The sequence below is a fragment of the Dasypus novemcinctus genome, chromosome 12, assembly GCF_030445035.2.
Source record: "Dasypus novemcinctus isolate mDasNov1 chromosome 12, mDasNov1.1.hap2, whole genome shotgun sequence".
Taxonomy (NCBI): Eukaryota; Metazoa; Chordata; class Mammalia; order Cingulata; family Dasypodidae; genus Dasypus; species Dasypus novemcinctus.
In genome coordinates, this window is record NC_080684.1 from 12,028,008 (window position 1) to 12,050,393 (window position 22,386).

The 22,386-nt window shown below is 37.6% G+C and overlaps 1 protein-coding gene across 4 annotated transcripts in view; it reads left to right on the forward strand.

Annotated features, from left to right (window-relative positions):
* The window catches only part of IRAK4 (interleukin 1 receptor associated kinase 4), a 56,545-nt gene extending 40,503 nt beyond the window's left edge, over nucleotides 1-16,042 (forward strand). For all 4 annotated transcript variants that reach the window (XM_058307843.1, XM_058307845.1, XM_058307844.1 and 1 more), the window contains 6 exons: nucleotides 1,181-1,295; nucleotides 1,702-1,811; nucleotides 5,549-5,732; nucleotides 6,552-6,614; nucleotides 12,087-12,245; nucleotides 12,372-16,042. In XM_058307843.1, coding sequence (XP_058163826.1) covers nucleotides 1,181-1,295; nucleotides 1,702-1,811; nucleotides 5,549-5,732; nucleotides 6,552-6,614; nucleotides 12,087-12,245; nucleotides 12,372-12,407 — 667 coding nt within the window. In that variant the 3' untranslated portion in view covers nucleotides 12,408-16,042. The remainder of the gene's footprint in view (nucleotides 1-1,180; nucleotides 1,296-1,701; nucleotides 1,812-5,548; nucleotides 5,733-6,551; nucleotides 6,615-12,086; nucleotides 12,246-12,371) is intronic.
* Nucleotides 16,043-22,386: the final 6,344 nt, after the last annotated feature.

The following is a 22,386-nucleotide window of genomic DNA, read 5'->3' on the forward strand; positions in this document are numbered from 1 at the left end:
CATCCTCTTCTTTATTACTGTTTTTAATAAGTTCCAGTCTCTAGACCTTATTAGCAGAATGACCATGGTCAGGTTTCTTAAGTCTTTATTCTACATAAACAAAGCAGAAAAATCACTTACTACAGTGCCTTGTATATAGTGTAAACTCAGCAAATGTTAACTACTAATTTTAAAAATGTATCAATTTGGTAAAAAATGGAATACTTACTCTTTTAATTTGTACTTCTTAAACTATTTATGCAAGTAGAAGTCCTTTTTGATATAATGAAAAGTCAAAATTGTGGATTATTTTGCATGAACAAAATGAATAAGCACTTGAATAGAACACTTATCATGTACCAGGTGTATTTCTTGGCTCTCAAATATATTTGTATGTTTAATTCTCACAGCAACCGTGTAACATAATAGGGATTATTATCCCCATTTAGCAGGTAAAGGAGCTGAGGCTCAGAGATGTTGTTAACTTGTCATGGTCACACATCCAAGAGGAGAGAGCTGCACTTTTAAACATATAGCTTTGTGCTCTGAGTCAGCTCTTCTTTCTGCTGTCCCTCAGATGCCTGCAGTTTTGTTATAATATACCTCTCCTTAGTTTATTCTCAAGTGTATAAAGAAACTCAAAATGGGTTATAAATGATCAGGTATATTTAAGGAAAGAAATTTGTGTATATTAGATGTGATTAAATATCAGATGTTGTAAATCAGTTCTTTTGACATTTTGGAGAATTTTTTAAATGTTTTCATAAAAGTCTTAATAGACTTCTTGCAGTCTTGTCTATTGAAAATTGTGCATAACAAATTGTGCATAACAAATAAACATCAGCCTAATCCTTATCCAAGCTGTAGCCTAAGTTCCAATAACCTTAATTATTGAGCTTTTACTATAAAATAGAAAGGCTTTACTTCTATTATTATATCAATAATGACTGAAAAGAGAACTGTTTAGAGCCAACTATAAAGTCATAATAAACACGTGTAAACATATTATAAACATACCATAACATACATTATATAATATATATTTTTTAATATATTACTATGTTAGTATTAATGTCACATTATTTTCTTTTTTTCCTGTTAAAGCTCTAAAGTGAATAATTTCTTAGCTACCTATGAGTATATAAGTATGTATTATAATACTTTTGAGGTATAAATTAATTATGAAAATTACTTGTCACAGGTGTCAACATGAAAACTTAGTGGAACTCCTTGGTTTTTCCAGTGATGGCGATGACCTCTGCTTAGTCTATGTTTACATGCCTAATGGCTCATTGCTTGACAGACTGTCTTGCTTGGTAAGATGTTTCTTCATAATTGTTTGGCTTTCTGTTCCTGTGTTCGAATACTCATATTCAGTTTGTGATGTGATCATTTAAACCACATTAAACTTAAATATTTCCCTTCTCTATAAAAGATATACAGTTGAATATATAAAAATGGGGATTTCTATTATTTTAGGTGATAATCTAAAAATGTAAAGTTATCAGTCAAAGCTAGTCTTCGAAGATGCTCTTACATATTTTTATTTGCAAATAAATGCTAACCCCCTCTTTGATCTTATTTAGAGATTATTTTTTAGTAACTTAAAAAATTGTAGTCCTAAATTCTTAATGATATAGGGTCATTTTAGTTGTTGCCTAGAAAAAAATATTCCATAGATGTTTAATCCTCTTTTTATTGGTTTGTTTGTTCCTTTTCAAGGATGATACTCCACCGCTTTCATGGCACATGAGGTGCAAGATTGCTCAGGGTGCAGCTAATGGCCTCAGTTTTTTACACGAAAACCATCATATTCATAGAGATATTAAAAGGTAAATGCTTCTGTTAAGGAGCTTTTGGAAATCTATCTTTAAAGAATAATTTATCTTTCTATTCATTCTGCACATGCATGTCTTAACCTAGAGCAACTGGGCTTTTTTTTTTCTTGCCTCACTCCATGAAAGCTTTTCCTACTCAGGATGTCTGAAACCTCTATTTTAAACTCAGTGACCTTTCCTTAGTACCCATTCTCTTTTTTTTTTTTTTTTTGTACTCACCCTATTTGACTCGTTTTTAAAAAAAAAAAAAAAGCATGTTATTCAGTTCTTGAACACTTTTCCTATCAAAATTTCTTTTCTCAGTTTCTGGACCACTTCTCTTTTCTGAATCACCTTTTCCCTCCGTGGGAAGAATTCTCTTCCTATCTATTTATTTATTTAACAAATATTTATTGAGCACCTATTATATGCTAGGCACTGTGGATGCTATGGGTCGCAAAAGTAGCATTTATGGAATCTGACATCATTAATCACAAAATAATGTAGAAATAATAAAACAATAATAAATGCCATAAAGAAATGGTGACCAGAGATCTAAGACTCACAAGAGGCAAACTGTTAGACCCTGACGGTTCAAAGAGGGTCCCCTGAGAAAGTGATATTTCAGCTGAGATCCAAAGAATGAGCAGGAAGTAAGTAGGCATAATTGGAAGGGGGCTGTAGAGATGGGGAAAGAGCATTCCAGGCAGACCGCATTTGTATGACCAGTGTTGAGAGGAACGTGGGAGCATGATGAATTACAGGAAGGGAAATAAATGCAGTGTGCCCAAAGTGCAGAAATTGAAGGGGTGATTAACTATAGAGGTGGGCAGAAAACCAGTCCTTTACCACCTTACAGGCCAAGGTAAGGATTTCAGTCTTACCGTAAGTGTAATGGGATGCCATTGAAAATGAGTCAAGTAGGGATATGGCTTCATATTTAACTTTTGAGATCACTTTGGCCCAGGTATAGAATGCAGTTTATAAGAAGGGGTCATTGGAGGCCATCACGGGGACTCTCAGTGTTAGTGGGCCGAATGAGCAGATTCGAGGGGTTGAGATGGCAGGACTTGCTGATAGCTCGACTCTGGAGGAGCCAGCAAAAGGGAAGTGTCAGGAACGATGCTAGGGTTTCTGGCTTCTCGAATTACCTTCTGGAATGATTACAGCATGGTTCATTTATGTAGAATGCACTGAAAGAGGACCAGATTGGGGTGGAGGTGGGACGGGAAAGAACATGAGTTCTCTTTTGTAGGTGTTGAGTTTGAAGTGCTTTTAAGCTACAGACATAGAGATGTTGGGGAGCCAGTGTGGCCCAGTGGTTGAGTGCCAGCTTCCTACATGTGAAGTTCCACATTCAATCCCCAGTCCCAGTACCTCAAAAAAAAAAAGAAACAAAGAAAGAAAGGGAGTTGTTAAGCAGTGTGATACAGGTTTGGTGCTTAAAGAAGTCTGAGCTGAAGATATAAAGAATGAGCCCAAAAAGGAATCTTATAAAGTTATATACAGAAACATAAGATGAAAACCAGGAGAGTGTGTTTTCCCTGAAAACAAGGGAAAGGAGTATTTGTTGAGGGAGTAATCAAAAGTCAAGTGCTTCTTAGAAGTCAAGAGGAAGACTGAAAAATAACCATTTGATTAGTGCCATAAAAGTCAATAACCCATTTCCATGCAGTGATTGGGTCAGAAGTAAGGTTTTAGTTGGAAAGAGGGAACTGAGATATGGGTGTAGACTACTCTTAGGACATTTAGCCTTTGAAGGGTGATAGCTGGAAATAGATGTGTCATTTAGAAAACTTTTTTGTTAACTTGGCAGAGATTAAAACATGCTTATATGCCTAAGGAAAGGATCCAGATAAGACGGAGAAGAGACAAAAGAAGAGAGAACCAGGGTAATTTACAGGATAAAGTGCCTGAAAGTGCAGAAGGGAGCCCAAGTCTAGATAAGGGAGACTCCATCTCCCATCCCTTGAGTACTGGCATTCTCTCATGCCAGAACTTCCTTGTGTCTTCTGTTTTGACTACACGGCCTTGTTGAATGATATTAAACTGACTTCCACTGCTGTCTCTATGTGAATGACTCCCAAATCTGTATCACCAGCTTCTAATCCTGTATTTTCAATATCTCCATATCATAAACACCTCTACTGACATCCCTCGGGAGCCTCTCAATCAACATGTCAAAAATGAGACTTACTATCTCTTCAACCCAAACTCTCTCCTGCATTTCCTTTCTGATCCCTTGAAGTCGCTATTCATCCAGTCTCCCCAATATCCCATATCCCACTATTTACAAGGTCCTACTGAGTGTGCCTCAAAATGTACTTTCTGTGGATCCATGATCCTCTGCCTTTGTTTAGACTCCCATTCTCTCATTTGTTTTCTTACAAAACTCCCTAAATGGTCATCCCACAGCCTGTCTGTACCAGTTCTCATCTAGCCAGGGTTATGGACCTAAAAGTCAAGTCTTGTAACACCGCGCCCCTCCTATGAAACTTCAGTTGGAGCCTGTAGCTTACAGACTAAGGTTCGATTCTTCCATATTCCCTTCACACCAGTTTCTTGGAGTTGACCACATAGACCATTTGTCTTATCACTGTGTACTTGTTGCTCCCCTGCCTGAAATGCTGACTCTGCCTCTTTTACCCACCAGCTCCTAAGTATCCTTAAAAACTAACCTCACTTGCTACCTTCTCTTTGGACTTTTCCCATTTTTTTCCAGGCATGTGGTGATTGTCTCAGCATTTTGTACCTAATATGTCCTTTAGTTAGTACTTATTAATAAATTATTAAAATTATTTATTCTCATGCCTTTTGTCACAGATGAGATTCTAAGATTCCACCCACGGGAGCCCTCAGTGAAGTTTAGGTGCATGTAATAAACAAATGCACATAATGAATGAATAAATATATTTTAGCTGTATTCTTTTCTCTTCAAAATGTTCCAGATAATACAGAAAATGAGATTAGTCTTAAGAAATGAATAACTGAAATACTTCGGTTGAAAATTTATTTTTAAATGAATTGAGAAATATTAAGAAAGGAATTAAAATTGCTGCTTTAGAAGACTAAGAGAAGTTACCCTATAATAAATTGTTTGTGAGAGGATGAAAATATCTCTCACTAACTTGGACAGTTCGTTTCGTTTTCATTTGCCTAAATTTTTTTGTCGAGAAACTAAAAGGAAAGTCATTTTTCTTCAGCTGTTATCTAAATTCTAAATTTATTTGCACAAATTATAGGCTTTTATGATGTTTTCTATAAAGTGATATATACTAAATAAATATATGCACACACATATATTCATTTGTACACACATCCATCTGTATAAGAAACTATTTGGGGAAGTGGATGTGGCTCAGGCGACTGGGTTCCCACCTACCACATGGGAGATTGCCTATTCGAATCCCAGTGCCTCCTAAAGAAGACAGCAAGCTGGTTCAATGGACAGATGTGGCAAACTGACACAACAAGATGACACAAGAAGAAAAAAACATAATGAGAGACCCAACAAAGCCAGGAGCGGAGGTGGCTCAAGCAATTAGGCACCTCCCTTCAACATCAGAGGTCCTGGGTTTGACTCCCAGTGCCTCCTAAAGAGACAAGGGAGACGAACAGACACAGGAAGTGAAAAACAACAAGGGGGTGGTGGAGGGAAGGAATAAATAAATAAAATAAATCTTTTAAAAAAGAAACTATTTGACTTGCTTAAGTAGAAACTTTTTTTCTACTAAAGTTTAATTTTTTTTCAGTGCAAATATCTTACTAGATGAAGCTTTTATAGCCAAAATATCTGACTTTGGGCTTGCACGGGCATCTGAGAAGTTTGCTCAGACAGTCATGACCAGCAGAATCGTGGGAACAACAGCTTATATGGCACCTGAAGCTTTGCGAGGGGAGATAACACCCAAATCTGATATCTACAGTTTCGGTGTGGTAAGTTTGTGTGTAGGTAATTATTAATAATATTCATTCTACCTGTCATTGTAAAATTGAAGTAAAATATTTTTAAATACACCTGGCTTGCTTAGCTCTCTAATGTAAAGATGTAAATTGTTCACTTTAACTGTTAGATCAGGAATTTTAGAAAAAATCCTTCCAATCTGGAAAACTTTTTAATTGATTTCTGGAATTACTGTAAGAAATGGTATTCTTGTCATACTATAGTCATGAAGTAGTATTAACCTTGAAATTAAATCAGTGGGTAAAGTAAGTTGTGTCATACAGTATCACTTTAGTTTCACACTTTAAAAATGAATTTTTTTCAAGAAAATAAGCTTTGGTATTTTCTGATCTACCAGTCTGTCCCTCATAACTTTTAAGATGGCACAAGAAATTGGTGGAAGTGGTTGCAGAAATTGGGTGCTTTTTCTTCACTTTATTTTCCCGTTTGTATTTCAAATAGCACTGTTAAATTTCTTCATAGGTTGTAGGCTACCCCTAAGATTTAGAAAATAATATTCTTCTAAGAGCCAGAAAAAATTATTCCTGTGAAGAATCCCCTACAAGGCAGAAAAAGAATTGGGAGTTCCCAAAACACATAATGAGTGGAGCTGAATCTCTAGTAAGTTGCCAAAAGTAAAGAACTGTTTATGTTGTCTGGGAAGGAAGGTAGTGAGAAACACCTGCAGCTCATAAGCAGAATGCTTTGTAGGCTTTGTATGGAAGTGACTCGTCAGATTTCATTACTGAGGATTCTACTGTTTCTCTGTCTTGTCTTGACTGATATATTAATGGATTTTTTTGTCTTCACAGGTTTTACTAGAAATAATAACTGGACTTCCAGCTGTGGATGAACACCGTGAACCTCAATTATTAGTAATTCACATATTTATTTTTTCTCTTTGAATGTATATGGGTAAATTTGACATCTAGAAATGTTATTTTCTGCTACCAACCCTCCCCTTGCCAGTTACAGATGACGTGTATAAAGAGCACTGAGTACTTCTAATCTCACTGCTGTCAGGAAGTATTTGAGTCATGTAAACATTCCTTGTTCTAGTTCTTTGAGAGGAAAATTGAGGTCCTCTCCAGTTTATTTTTTATTTTATAATTCAGGGTGTTTACTAATAGCTTTTTTTCACTCAGAGAGGAGAAACAACCCTGAGGCCATTTACTTTTGTATAGAATAGAATTTCCAGTACAAGTTCTCTATTCATTTCTATTATGGATATTTTATTTGTAATGTATCATATGAAATATACCTAATTTGGTATATTAGACATTCATTGGAAATTACGTGAAGTAGATTAGCTGAATCCTAAAATAAGAACATTATACCATGCCCTTTTTTTCTTGTATAGTAAATGTTGAGAACTTAGAGTGTCTTTTTGTAAAATTTTAAAAATACAGAAATAACTACTATCATGTATAAGTTTTTCTTAAAATTCGTTAAATAACTGCACTAACTTTATTCTAATTTGTGTATTTTAATGGTACAAACGAGTATGCCTAAGTCAGGTAATATACATATATCACATTATATCCCTAGAACAGGGATTAGAAAATGGAAAGGTATAATATACATCCATTTAAAGGCTTGATTCATTCTCTTGAAGAAAAGTCGTAAGTTCAATTACTGTATGTGATAATATTGCATACAGATGTCTGTTATAAAACTGTACATTACATAGCTTTCCATGATGTACAGGAAATGTAATAATGCAATAGAATAATCACATTAAAAAAATAAAATTAAAAAAATAAAATATATTGAAAAAGCATAATGTTAAAGTTATTGTGAAAAGTTATTGTTTTTGTAATATTTGAATTTTTACAAAAGCACACAAAAAGTGAAATTTTGTTTTCATCTGAGAAATAAAATTCTGTCTCACTAGTGTTGAACATCAGAAGAGAAGCCAGGGCAAGAGATATAGCTTTTGAGCCATTAGTATACAGGCATAATTAAAGATTTGGGTGTAGGCTGGATTATATAGAGAAAGTGTATAGATTAAAAGTATAGGAGGGAAAGGAAAAAAAAATAGAGGAGGGCTAAAAGATGCAACCCAATATTTCACTAGCATGCAGTTTGTAAGTAAAGCCTCCCTTTCTAAATGCCAGAATTTTCCATCCTTTTACCTGAGACTTTTTTTTTTTTTTTTTTACCACTTCAGAATGTATAAAACCTCACAATTTTGGCTTGAGTAAGAATGGAGTACAAAAAAATACCACATCCATCTCAGTCACAGGTTTTGCAGTTCAGCTTATAACAGTGATGACTGGTTCTCTTTGGTTGTGATTGGTTTGTTGAGTTCCTGTATTTCTTTTAGTGTAGGTTGTTTTTGCACCTAGGAGTTTGTCCATTTCCTCTAGGTTGTCTAGTTTGTTGACATACAGTTTTTCATACTATCCTCTCATGACCTTTTTATTCCTGTGGGGCCAGTCATAATGCCCCCCTTGCATTCCTGATTTTGTTTATTTGCATCCTTTCTTGTTTTTTTCTTTGTTAATCTTGCTAAGGGTTTGTCTTATTTATTGATCTCCTCAAAGAACCAGTTTTTGGTTTTGTTGATTTTTTTCTTTCTTTTTTGTTCTCAATTTCATCTATTTCTGCTCTAATCTTTGATATTTCTTTATTTCTGCTTGTTTTGGTAATGGTTTGCTCTTCTTTTTCTAGTTTCTCCAGTTGTTCAGTTAGTTCTTTGATTTTTAGCTCATTCTTTTTTAATATAGGTATTTATAGCTATAAATTCCCCTCAGCCCTGCTTTCACTGTATCCCCCAAGTTTTGATATGTTGTGCTCTCATTTTCACTCGCCTTGAGATATCTAGTAATTTCTCTTGAATTTTCTTCTTTGACCCACTGACTGTTGAAGAGTGTGTTGTTTAGCCTCCATATATATAGTTGGAATTTTTCCCCTTTCCCACCTATTATTGATTTCCTGCTTCGTTTCATTATGCTCAGAGAAGGTACTTTGTATAATTTCAAACTTCTTAAATTTATTGAGAGCTGTGTTGTGGCCCAGCATGTGGTCTGTCCTGGAGAAAGATCCAGGAGCAATTGAGAAGAGTGTTTAACCTCATGATTTGGGGTGAAATGATCGGTATATGTCTGTCAGGTCCAGCTCGTTTATCGTATTGTTCAAGTTCTCTTTTCCTTTTTGATTTTCAGTCTAGTTGCCCTATCTATTGATGTGAGTGGCATGTTGAAGTCTCCGTTTATTATTGTAGAGACATCCTATTCTTGTTTCAGTTTTGCCAGAGTTTGCCTCATGTATTTTGGGGCACCCTGGTTAAGCACATAGATATTTATGACTGTTATTCCTTCCTGGTGGATTGTCCCTTTTACTAATATATACCTTCTGCATCTCTTATCACTTTTTTGCATTTAAAGTCTGTTTTGTCTGATACCAGTATAGCTACTTCCGCTATCTTTTGGTTACTATTTGAATGAAATATCTTTTTCCAACCTTTGACTTTCAGTCTATTTGCATCCTTGGGCCTAAGGTGAGCCTCTTTTAGAGCAGCATGTGGATGGCTCACGTTTTCTTATCCATTCTGCCAGCCTATGTCTTTTGACTGGGGAGTTTAATCCATTAACACACAGTGTTATTACTGTAAAGACATTACTTCAGCCATTTTATCCTTTGGCTTTCATATGTCATATCTTATTTTTGTCCATCTTTCTACCTTTTTGGTTACCTTTTCCCATAGTCTTTACTTCTACACTCTTCTCCAAGCCTCTCTCTCTTCTCTTCTCTTTTCTGGCTGCAGAACTCCCTTTAATGTTTCCTGCAGAGGATTCTTGTTTATGAACTCTTAATTCCTGTTTATCTGTGTGAATATTTTAAGCTCACCATCATATTTGAAGGACAGTTTTGAAGAAGAGAGGATTCTTGGTTGGCAGTTTTTCTCTTTCAGTACTGTAATTATATCACACCACTGCCTCCTTGCCTCCATGGTTTCTGAAGAGAAATCTGCACTAAGTGTTACTGGACATCCCTTGTATGTGATGTTCACTTCTCCCTTGCTGCTTTCAGAATTTTCTTTTATCTTTGCATTTGACATTCTGCATATTATGTGTCTTGCCTTAGGTCTTTTTTGATTGATTCTAATTGGAGTATGCTGTGCTTCCTGGGCACATATATTCATGTCTTTCATGAGGGGTAGGAAATTTTAAGTTATTATTCCCTCAGATACTCCTTTCAGCCCCTTTTCCCTTCTCTTCTCTTTCTGGAATTCCCATAACATATATGTTGGTATGCTCTGTGTTGTTCAACTCCCTGAGCCCCTGCTCAATTTTTTTCATCCTTTTCTTTCTCTGTTCTTTCTTTTTAATTCCAGCTGTTCTTTCCTCTACGTCACTGATTCTTTCTTCCATGATTTCAAATCTGCTGTTGTGTTTCTCTATTGTATTTTTAATCTTACTTATTGTGTCTTTCGTTCCCATAAGCTCTGTTATTTTTCTATCCAAGCTTTCAGATTTTTCTTTGTGCTCCATCAGTGTCTTCTTAATGTCTTTTGTTTCTTTAGCCAAGTTGTCCTTCAACTCCATGACTTGATTTAGGAGATTCATATGAACCTCATTGATTATCTGTTTCAAGTTCTCTGTCTCATCCGGAGCTTTGATTTGTTCCTTTGCCTGAGTCATGTCTTCCTTTCTCTTTATATGGCTTGTAATTTTTTTTGCTGATGTGTAGGCATCTGATTCTGATGCTGAGTTTACACTGATGTTCAGTTTCTCTCTCCTGCCTAGGGATTTACTGTTCTTTGCTACCACTGTTCTTTGACTCTTGGTTCAGCTTGTTCTAGATATGTAGGATTGCCCTGTTAAGCTTCTCAGACCAGGATGAAGGACCCAGTAGTGAGGTGCAGGCCAGTTTCCAAGGCCCTTGGAGAGAGTGGCAGTAAAGGCACCTACTTGCCTCTTTTATTTTATTTTCCTTTTGTGCACTTTTCTAGCCTGCCCAGCAGGTGGCCTTCTTGCAGATCTGTCGGCTCAGACCGCAGGTGCTAGGGAGAAATGCATTCAGTGTAACTCCTCAGTGGTGGTGGTGGTGCACAAGCCACGTCCTCAGGGCTGGCCCAGCCTCACCGACTTTCTCCGAGGCTGTTCTCTTCCAGGCTGCACCCTCCCTCCCTCACCTCCTCAGCACCCTGCCCGTGGCAGTAGGGAGGTTGTTTGCAAAGGCAGATTTTCTTTAGCTCCTGCCAGCTCTCAGGGCCAACAGTATTGCAACCCCACCTGGCCTGGAAGTGTGTGATCCCTCCCATGCAGCAGACCAGGTTTGCTGGTCAAAATCTTGAATTTGCTGTAGACTGTGTCCCTCCTTCTCCTCTTTCTTGGGGAAGAGGACACCTGCCATGCCCTCCGTCCACAGCCGCTGAAGGCCACGGCAGCTACAGTCCGCATACTGCTGTTTGCTCCATGGTTGGGGGTACGGGCACCCACTGCTGCTTTTGCAGCTCTCCTCAACAGGGCTTTTCAGCCAGCTGAGCCTCCTTTCCTTCACCCCCTTCTCTTCTGGGTGGTGTCTCGCCTTCCCCTGGTGTCCTGAGCCCCAGAGCAGCCCTCCAGACAGGCCCCACCTGACCTTTCACTGTTTTTTCTGGGAGAGAAGTGATCCCTCTGCCTCTTTAATCCACCATCTTCCCAGAAGTATCCCAGCTTATAATAGTGGAAATCATAAAACCAGAGAAGATTATTGTACTCCTTCCCCCCTTCTTAAGGTTTGAATGTGGTATGCCTATAAAGTAATAAGATTTCATTACAAGTACAGGTAGAGAGAATGGTCCTTTAATGAGCCTTTGTATCACTAGATTCTGTCATTGCCCAAACACGTGCAAAATTGTCTGTTTGAGGGTTTTACAATCTACCTCTCATAAACAGTCTTTTCCATCCCAGTCTTGTACATCTCTCACCATTCATTATTTTTTCATCTTGGCTCTCTCCCTTCCCTCCTTTTTGTTCTTTGATTCAACAATCTGAGTCTCTTGGAAAGAAGTTTGCTAGATGCAGGGAGAGGGAGACTGGGTCTGGAAGTCGGAAATGCCTTATTAGAAGCACATCAAGCAGCAGACCACCTCGTGCTGCTAATGGGAACATGACAGCAGTGAGTTCATCGACATAAATAAAAATGTGAAGGCAAATAGCCAAAAGTATCTAGGAAGTCTGAATAAACAAACAACTCTTTAGTATGTCTTCAAGTCTTAATATGCTTATAAAGGTGGCTAGTCAAGTGAGAATTCATATTCTTCTAAAGCGGACTCATTTAAATAATTTAAACTTACATTCTAATTTCTTTCACATTTATTAGCAACTCTTAACGAATTTTTAACACTTATTTTACAGCTAGATATCAAAGAAGAAATTGAAGATGAAGAAAAGACAATTGAAGATTATTTTGATTTGAAGATGAATGATTTTGATTCTACTTCAGTTGAAACTATGTACTCTGTTGCTAGTCAGTGTCTTCATGAAAAGAAAAATAAGAGGCCAGATATTAAGAAGGTATTAATTTCTTGTTACGCTTTTATAAAAAGTGAAGGGGATAGGGTTAGTCACTTTTTCCTAGAAGTACATTTCAAACCAACAATTAATGTGGTTCTTTTTTCTTTCTTTCTTTCTTTTTATAAGGTTCAACAGCTGCTACAAGAGACGACAGCTTCATGATTTCTTAATATTTTATTGAAATAGACTCGACTTTTTACATACAGCTATCAAAACCATTTTTTGCAAACACAATTCTTTACCTTTAACAAGGCATCACAGTATTTTGCAGTGGTTTTCCAAGCTTGTATTGAACTCCAAACATATAGAACAGATAAAAGTAGGCCCCTCTTAGTCAAAAGCTTTGAGCAATCTCTTATCTGCTAGAGCTTTTTCCTTTTTTCTTGTAATACATACTAATATCTGCTTAGCCTCTCTTACAGGTAGTCATGAGAATCAGATGATGCAGATCCTGTAAAGCACTTTGTAAAATGTTAAGTGATAGAGACTTTAAAGTTTATAAAGACAATTATAAATTCCTCTTATAATCCTAGGCTTATGAGATCATGTTCATAATTTGCTATTTTAAGCAGTCATTCACCACAAACCAAATATCCCCTGATCATACTCCCATAATGGTTTGCCCATGATTAGATTTTTACATGGCAAAGCTGAAGGAATTTTGCAGATTCAGCTGACTCTGAGTCAGCTGGGAGACTTCCCCGGCTGGGCCTGACCTAAGCAGGTGCCCTCACAAGAACTCAGCTTCTGCAGCTGGGCTTGAAGAAGTAAGCTGCCATACTGGCCAGGACCTGAGTGCTCTCTCGGGTCTGAGAGCGGCCTCCAGCCATCAGCTAGCAGTAAACAATGGGGGCCTCCTTTGTACAACTACAAGGAACTAAATTCTACCAACAGCTTGAATGAACTGAGACAAGTACTCCAAGCTTCAGGTGGTCCTGCAGACCTAGCTGATAACCTTGATTTCAGCCTTGTGGGACCCCAAATAGAGAATTTAGCTGAACCATGCCTGGGCTTCTGACATACAGAACTGTGAGATGATGATTGTTTTAAACCACTAAATTGGGGTAATTATGCAGTAAAAGAAAATAAACACAGATACTCCCATGATACTCCTGTGATGACATCTCATCATATTTACAGCTTCTGCTGACATTCAAAGGATGGAGACTATACAGAGATTATATACCAGGAGGTTAGAGTGAACTGATTTTCACTGAATTTCCCTTTTCCTCAGTCCCTACTCTTGTAATTTGTTTCTTTGTTTTACCACAAAGAACGAGAGACCTCCAGATAGTATTGGTGAATTGATTTTTTTTTTTTTTTAATGATTTGAACTCTTTTCCTAAGTTTAAAACTCTCAATTGGTTTATGTCATTTGAAAATTCATTTTACAGCTTTGGGCAAGAGGAAGTAATTTACTTAAGCATGAAAATGGTCAAAGAAAAAGTAATGTGTATAGAAGTAATACCAAGTCTCTGGGTTATTCATTCATTCAATAACCTTTATGTAATTAGTTATTTTAGTAACACACCCAGAACAAGAGTATGCAAAATGGGCCATAGTAGAAGATGATCATAATATATATTGTATTGTTTAAAGCTTCCTGTAATGATTTGAAGCTTGTATGTTCCTCCAGAAAAACATATTCTTAAATTTAATCCATTCCTGTGTGTGTGAACCCATTGTAAGTAGAACCTTTTGATGAGGTTTCTCAGTTAAGCTGTGAGCCACCTCAGTTAGAATCTGTCTTAATCCTATACTGGAGTCCTTTATAAGAGGATGACAGTCAGACAGAGGGAGAAAGAAAGGGACAGATGCAAGAAGCTGAAATCAGTGGCACCTAGAAGAGAAGGGAGAGACCAGCAGATGCCACCATGTGCCTTGCCATGTGGCAGAGGAGCCCAAGATTGCCGGCAGCCAGTCTTCAGGAAAAAAGCATTACCTTGATAATGTCTTGATTTGGACATTTTCCCAGCCTCAAAACTGTAAGTGAATAAATTCTCATTGTTTAACCCGACCCATTTAATGGCATTTGCTTTGAGCAGGCTAGGAAACGAAAACACTTCCTAAGTACTTTCCTGAGAAACGAAGAGAGCACACCTTTTGAATCGCCTTTATAAATTATGTATTTAAGCAGAAAGAAACATTTGCTGGTTGGAAAGGAAAACAGAAAGCAAAGGAAATGACAGTCCAAATTAACAGGTGCCCACGTAATTTGACATGCCATGTGGCTTACAATACTCATAACAATCATATTATTTTAAAAGGTAATGGTAATTTAACTATTATTTCTTGAAATAAAAGCATGTATGTAAAATGGTATATATGTAGCTCTGGTTATGGACTGTGATCCAGCCATATAAAAATTTTAAAAATGAGTAAACCATTCCATTGATTTTGAAAATTTTACAGTATAACTTGGTAGATATTTCCATTTTCATCAAATGGAATTTATATTAGATTTGCCAAAATTAGGCATAATTTCCCTCTCAGGCAAGACGGTGCTTTGATTCTTTTTGAAGGCAATGATAGAGTAAAATCAGGACCCCAAGGCAGGTGGTAACCACACTGCTGCTTCCCCTTTGCCTCTGGTGCCTGATCACCAGGATTCCGAGCTCGCGGCACTCACCTGGCTGTGGGAGAGAAGGGGGTGCCTTCAGCTTGTCACTCAGTATGACCTGCACGAAGACTCGGGGGGGGGGATAATGTGCAGGCCCTTTCTGCTGCTGCTTTCAAGGCAGAAACTGAGGGCCTGTGGTGACATCTAGGTGATGTTTTTATTTGTTTTTTAAAACTTCATTTGCTTTATCTTATCCCCCAGTCTTTTACAGAAAAAAAAAAAATTAAGCATGATTTTTTAAAAGACTTTTGAGAGAGGCTTTGCACACTTTGATTCTCAAATAGTTGCCTCTAACAACTTACCATGACAAGCCAGTGAGTCAAAACAGTGAAATCATTGGCCTACCCCATTTTCAGATAAAACAACCATCATTTTTCCTGTATTTCAGGCCCTATGATTTACTAGCTGGCCTGTTTAAATCCTGTAAATCTAAGTTTCTCTCAACTTAGTATCCTCTATGGGAAATAAGTAAGTATTACAAACAATTAGTAAACATTTTCCTTTACTTTTCTGACAAAATGATTAACAGAAATATAAGACTTTCTAAAGTATTCATTGCTCTTTCCACTTTTTGATTCAGTAGCCATATGAATTGGCCCTAGATCTCACCTATTCATGGCCCTGTAAAGTTTGTACTGTTTGACAACAAGAATGGACACAGATAAGAATGGTTTTTTAAAATTAAATTCCAGTCTCAGAGGTGGTCACAACAGACAACAGTTATGAATCTCCAAAGTTAATACCAATAGTTTATTCCTTTGATGAAATTAGGAAAAGTTTCTCGTGAAATACTTCCACCTGAAACAATTATTAATAAATTAATTCAGCAAATCTTTATTGACCATTTTCTATAAGCCAGGCACTTCCAAAAGCTATGGAGATAAAATAATGAAAAATACAGACAAGGTCCTTATCCTAAAGGAACTTATTCTCAGGAGAACGTCTCTGTTCAAATAGGGATGATAATATAAGAGTAAACAAATAGGACAATATCACATAGTGATAAGTGTTATAGAAACTTTAAAACTGTGTATTGTGATAGAGATTTCCTTTGCCAAGAAGCTTTGGCAAAACCCATATTCATACAAACATTACCGGGTATGCGATCTCACTGAGAAATAACTGAAATGTGAAATAAGTTACATAAAAGAAAATTAAAACTTAAGACACAATCAAATTTATTTGTGTTTTAAACTGTGTTATCAGAAGGCCTTTGATGAGCAATGAGCCAAGAATAAAGACTTCATCACTGAATCTCTACAGCTATCCTGGGAGAAGTAGTGCTGTGTTCCAGATTCTGTGATAGATGTTCCCCTCTGCTGGCTATCTATGTATCAGGGTGGTTGATGAAGATTGTTGTCAGGGTCAGCTAACCTATTCACCTTGCCCTAGCCTGACACTTGCCTAGCAGCTTTCTCTCTTCATTATGGTTTCTTGCCTCAATTTGCCTTTGTGAAGGTCACACACAATGACAAAGAGTGTTACAACCTGTATGACAAATGCCAGTGCAGAGTTTCTCTTTGTGATTAGCAAAATGATATTCTGGTTAAGTAGCATAAATTAATCCTTGAGAGATCGATCCTTCCATTGGGCTCTAGGGTTCTGTTCATTTTTCTTTATTGTTTTTCCCTTTTTTTCCTCAGATTGGATAATCTCAATGGATTTATATTCAAGTGTGCTGACTCTTTTTTCTGCCTGCTCAAATTTGCCGTCTACATAGTAAATTTTTCATTCCATCTACTGTATTTTTCAACTCTGGAATGTCATGTTGGTTCCTTTTCATAATTTCTCTTTATTGATATACTCTATTTGGTATGATATTGTTGTCATACTCTCCTTTAGTTTTTTGGGTTTTTTTTAAGATTTATTTTTTATTTATTCCTCTTCCCTTCCCCGCCCCCCCCCCCCACACCCCTCCACTCCCCCCACCCCCCACCCAGTTCTCTGCTTTCTGTGTTCATTCACTGTGTGTTCTTCTGTGTCTACTTGTATTCTTGTCAGCGGCAGCCAGAATCTGTCTCGTTTTTTTGTTGTTGTGTCATCTTGCTGCGTCAGTGGTGCCATTCCTGGGCAGGGTGCACTTTCTTTAGAGCTGTGTGGCTCTCCTTACGGGGTGCACTCCTTGCATGTGGGGCTTCCCTACGCGGGGGACACCCCTGTGTGGCACGGCACTCCTTGTGCGCATCAGCACTGCGCATGGGCCAGCTCCACACGGGTCAAGGAGGCTCGGGATTTGAACCATGGATCTCCCATGTGGTAGGCGGACGCCCTATCCATTGGGCCAAATCCACTTCCCTCTCCTTTAGTTCTTTAGACATGGTTTCCACTAGCTCTTTGAGCATATTTATTTAAAATAGCTGATTTAATGTCTTTGTCTAGTAAGTCCAACATCAGGACTTTCTCATATATGGTTTCTATGGACTGTTTTCTCCTCCCAACCCCTCACCTCCAGATACAGGCCATCCTTTATTGTTTCTTTGCATATCTTCTATTTTTTTGTCTAAAATCTGGGCATTTTAAATAATGTGGCAATTCTGGAAATCAGTAAGATTTGTTGTTGCTAGTTTTAGTTGCTTATTTAGTGGCACCAATGAATTAACTCTTTGAAGTCTATATTCATTGTTATATGTGGCCACCTAACTCTCAGCTTACTGGTCAGCTAGCGAATGGACAAAGGTTTCCTTAAACTCTTGGAATCAATAAATCTCCCAGTTTTTGCTGAGGGGCTCTGTGTGCGTGTTGGGACATGTCTTCCCATATGCACCTGGCAGTTTACACTACACCCAGTCCTTGGCTCCGTGCTTGCACTGAGCCTCGGGGTCAGCCAGAAGTAGATTTTCCGGCCTCCTTGGATCTTTTCTGAGCATGGCACAACCTTTGCACGTGCATGGCCTTCTAGAGTCACAGGAATATGTTGGGACAGCTGGGTATTTACATGGAAAAATATGAATTTGGATCCCTATCTCACATCATCTACAAAATTAACTCAGCGGGCCAAAGACCTACAGGTAAGAACTAAAAACTACAAGATTCTTACTAATTGTTTGGTTGAATGCCCCAGTGAAGCTGTATGGGCCTGGAAAATAAAATCTTTCCAAAGATTTTATTTATAGTTTCATTTTCTTTAATAATTATGGGATGATTCAGATACTTTAAAATTTCTTATGTTGATTTTTTTTTCTTAAGAATGTGTCTGTTTCTTGCAGAATTTCCAATTTACTGGTGTCAGGTTGTTTACAATATCTTCTGTGAGCTGCTTAGTGTTTAATGATGACCCCATTTTTGTTCCTGACGGTGTTTATTTCTGTTTCCATTTTCTTCCTCTTCACTTTCTCCCTCTGCCTCTGTCTCTCCCTCACCGAGGGCTCATTGATTATGTTAACCTTTTCAAAAAACAGCTTTTGTCTTTGTTGATGCACTCTATTTTATGCTGATTTTCTGCTCCATCGATTTCTGCTTTTCTTTGTTTTTTATTTCCTCCTTTTTGCTTTCTTTGGGTTTCTTTTGCTGTTCTGTTGATGTGGATTCCTGGCTCATTAATTTTTAGCCTTACTTCATTTTTAAAACTGTACCTAGATACAACATAGGCACAGATTTAGATACAGATGAGGCTCTAAGTGTTCTAAATAGGACATCAGTGGCATTCCCCAAGTTTGGATACACAGAATTTTCTTAATGTTATTCAGCTCAAAGTATTTTCTCATTTTCATTGAAATTTATACTTTCTTACATGGGATATTTAGAAGTTTAAATCTTAATTTCCAAATACACGGAACTTTCTACTAGACTTTGTTATTCATTTCTAACTCAGTTGTACTATAGTCAGAGACCAAAATTTATGATTTTAGTCCTTTACTTTATGGCCCAGTATATATTCAGTTTTGTTATTGTTTTAAATTTGCTTGAAAAGAGAGTATCTTATGGTGTTCTATATACATATTCACTAGATAAAATTGTTAATTGGACTATACTTCTATACTTCTACTGATTATGTCCTTCTCTTTCTAAGTTACTGAGAGAGGTGTTCAAAATCTCCATTTAGCTTATGGATTTGTCTATTTTCCTTGCGTGATTCTGTCAAATTTTGCTTATAAATTTAGAATTGTCATAGCTTCTTGGTGAACTGACTGTTATTATCATGAAGTATCTTTATCTCTATTCATGTTTTCTGACTAAAGTCTTCTTGACTGATAAAATCATCTTTCTTTCAATTAGTGTTTACAAGGTATACCATTGTCTTTTTATTTTCCATATTCTCACATCCTTAAACTATCTTATAAATAGCACGTAGTTGTGTTTTATAACCCAATAAGACAACGTATTTTACATCCTGTTAACTATTATTTTTTGTGGATAACTCTTCATGATACTGGTCAAAATGTGTGGGATTTATCAGAACCCCATCCGTGGTTGGCCCTGGACTAATTTTTGTTCCCACCCACATGAAGTTGTCAAAGTTCTGTTCAGTTTCTTGGCTGCTGCTTCCAGACCTGGCAAATGTTTTCAGGGAAATAGTGGCCCCCTAATGTTGCGTTTCACCTCTTTGGATTTCTATCTTCTCCCAGACTGTGGTCCTAAATTTTTTTGTGTTGTTAGCTCTCTGATGCCTTCAAGATTTTTCTCCCTGGTTTTGCTCAAGGGGAGGTTTGGTCTAAATTGCCTGGTCTGCTTCTAGTGAAAGCAGAAGTCTCCTGGTTGCATTTTCAATCTGGAGAGAATCGCACCCCTTTCTTTTTTGAAGGTTTCTCCTTTCTTGGCTTTCTGGTTTTCCTCGTTCCTCTCTGTTCCTCCGTTTCTTTTGAATACAGCTCCTCCTCAGTCTGCTTTATTAATGCTGAGTCTATCCTGTATGATCTTCTCTTTCTAGATATTGCTACCTTGTCTGCTGATGGAGTTTCAAATATCACCCATATGCTGATAGCTTGATTTTTCTACTTCTCATTTTTAGCTGCCTGGCTTGAAATATGCTTTTCTCCACCAAAATGAACTTCTTGGACAATCATGGCTATCTCTGCATCTGTGCACTCTGCATCCTTCTTCTTTACTACTTGTAATACCCTTACCTCTCTTGTCCACCTGGCAAGCTTGGATTAGTCTCTTAAGAGTCAGTGCCCAGAAGCGGATGTGTCTTAAGCAACTGGGCTCCCGTCTACCATATGGGGGGTCCAGGGTGTGATTCCCAGGGCCTCCTGGTGAAGGCGAGCTGGCACAACAAGATGATGCAACAAAAAGAGACATGGGGAGAGACAATAAGAGACGTAGCAGACCAGGGAGCTGAGGTAGCACAAGAGATTGAGTACCCCTCTCTCACTCTAGAAGGTCCCAGAGTCAGTTCCCGGTGCCACCTAAAGAGAAGACAAGCAGGCACAGAAGAACACACAACGAACAAACACAGAGAATAAACAACAAGGGGGGGAGAGGGGGAGAAATAAATTAATTTTTTTAAAAAGACTTTAATTAAAAAAAAAAAAAAGATTCAGTGCAACTATCCACTCCAATCTTTTCTGACTCCCAAGGTAGAACTAGGTACCTTTGCTCTGTGTTCCCACAGTAATCCCTATTATGATGTTGATATTTTAAAATGTATAAACATTTATGTTGCACTGCAATGTTTTTATTAAATATTTATGAACACTGTTCAAATTGCTTTCCATATATTATTTAATCCTCACAACAGTCCTATAAAGTTGGTCATATTATTATCCCCATTTTACAGATGAGGAAATAGAAGTAACTTGCCCAAGATTATGCAGCTAGTAAGTTGCAGAGCTGGGATTTTTAACTCAGGTATCTGGGATCAGTCTTTGCCCTTAACCACTATACTATCTTTCATCATATTATCTTCTCTGTCATTTGTTGAGGGCTAAGTATTGTGCCAAGCATTGTGTTAAGTGCTTTATATGCATGATCTGATTGAATAAACAGTTCTATAAGATAGGTTCTATTCTTTTCCTTATTTTACTTATGAAACCCCAAAAAGTTACTTATTCCCCACCTTGATTGTGTTAGATTACAAAATAACTTTAATTCTCCACTCTTCCTTATAGCCACACCCTTTGCAGATATAACTTTGTAATTCATCCCAACCCTTCAATCGGGGTGAGTTGTAACTCGCTTTGATTGACGGAATACAACCAAAGTGGGGATTCAGTTCCAGGCCTCAAGAGCCTCTGTAGCCCCGATGACTCTCCTGGTACATTCCACGTTCCTGAGGCCATACTGTGCTTGGCCCATTCCAGGAAGCAAGCAGGCCAATGCGTTGAAGCTGACTGATCAAGAGAGGCAGAGAAACCCAAGCAGCAGCTGGCTAGTGGGCAATAGGAAGCACTAGGTTTTATTCCATTTGCAGATGTTACCATTTTGATAACCACTGTGTACTGGCCTGAGTCAGTTGATTGAATGGGGGGAAAAGCCTCAGTGTGCATAATTTAAGGTAACTCTTCCCAGTCATGACTACACGTGTGGAACGCTTCGATTCCTCCACCATCCACTAAATTGAAATCTCTGGATACGAAGCCCAGAATCAGTATTTTTTTTTTTTTTTAAAAAGAATCCTTGGGAAGCAGCTGTGGCTCAATCAGATGAGCTCCCGTCTACCACACGGGAGACCCTCGGTTCGCGACCCAAGGCCTCCTTGTGAAGGCAGGCTCGCCCGCATGCCGCAGAGTACCCCTGGCCCATGAGCACGGAGAGCTGACCCCGCAAGGTGATGCAACAAAAAGGAGACAAGAGAGAACACAAGAGCCCACAGCAAATGGACACAGAGCAGACAGCAAGCAAGCCACAAGGGGGGAGGGGAAATACAGACAGAAGAACGTACAGTGAATGAACAGAGGGCAGACAGCACACACACACAAAAAGCCACAAGAGGGGGATAATTTTAAAAAAAAGAATCCTTGCAATATATGGCTGTATATGTATGCAAAGAAAATCTGTGAAAGGATGTACACCAAACTATGTTAACCTAAGGTATATTATTTTAGTTTTGAGTAGAAATCTCAAGTTTAACTCCGCTCAACTTTTAACATCAGCCCTCTTCAGGACATTTTTCCTTTTGTATAACTGCTACCAAAGTTTATAATATAAAAGGATCCATTTGATACTGAATTGCACACTCTTACATTTAATATTTGTTGGATGAATGAACAGCAAGTCTTTTAAGGGTTTAGTGTCAAGTTGGTCACTCCCATTATACTGGGGAATGAACTCAAAGCATTTTTATTATGGCTACAGCAGTGGGAAAACTCTAATCTAAATGAGACACTCGACTGTTACAAATATTCTTGGCTCAAGTTTCTGGCATAATTACCTCATGTATATTATTAGATATATAATATGGATATGCATTATTTATTACAAACTATAATAGTTTATAACTATTTTATATAAAACCACTTTTAATCCTTTTTTGACTTAGGCGATTTCACAAATTCTAACTTATTGCCAGATGTTGTATTATGCAGAATTATTCAAAAATTTTTTTAAATAAGTTATAGAAAATCAACTTGGAACATATAAAAC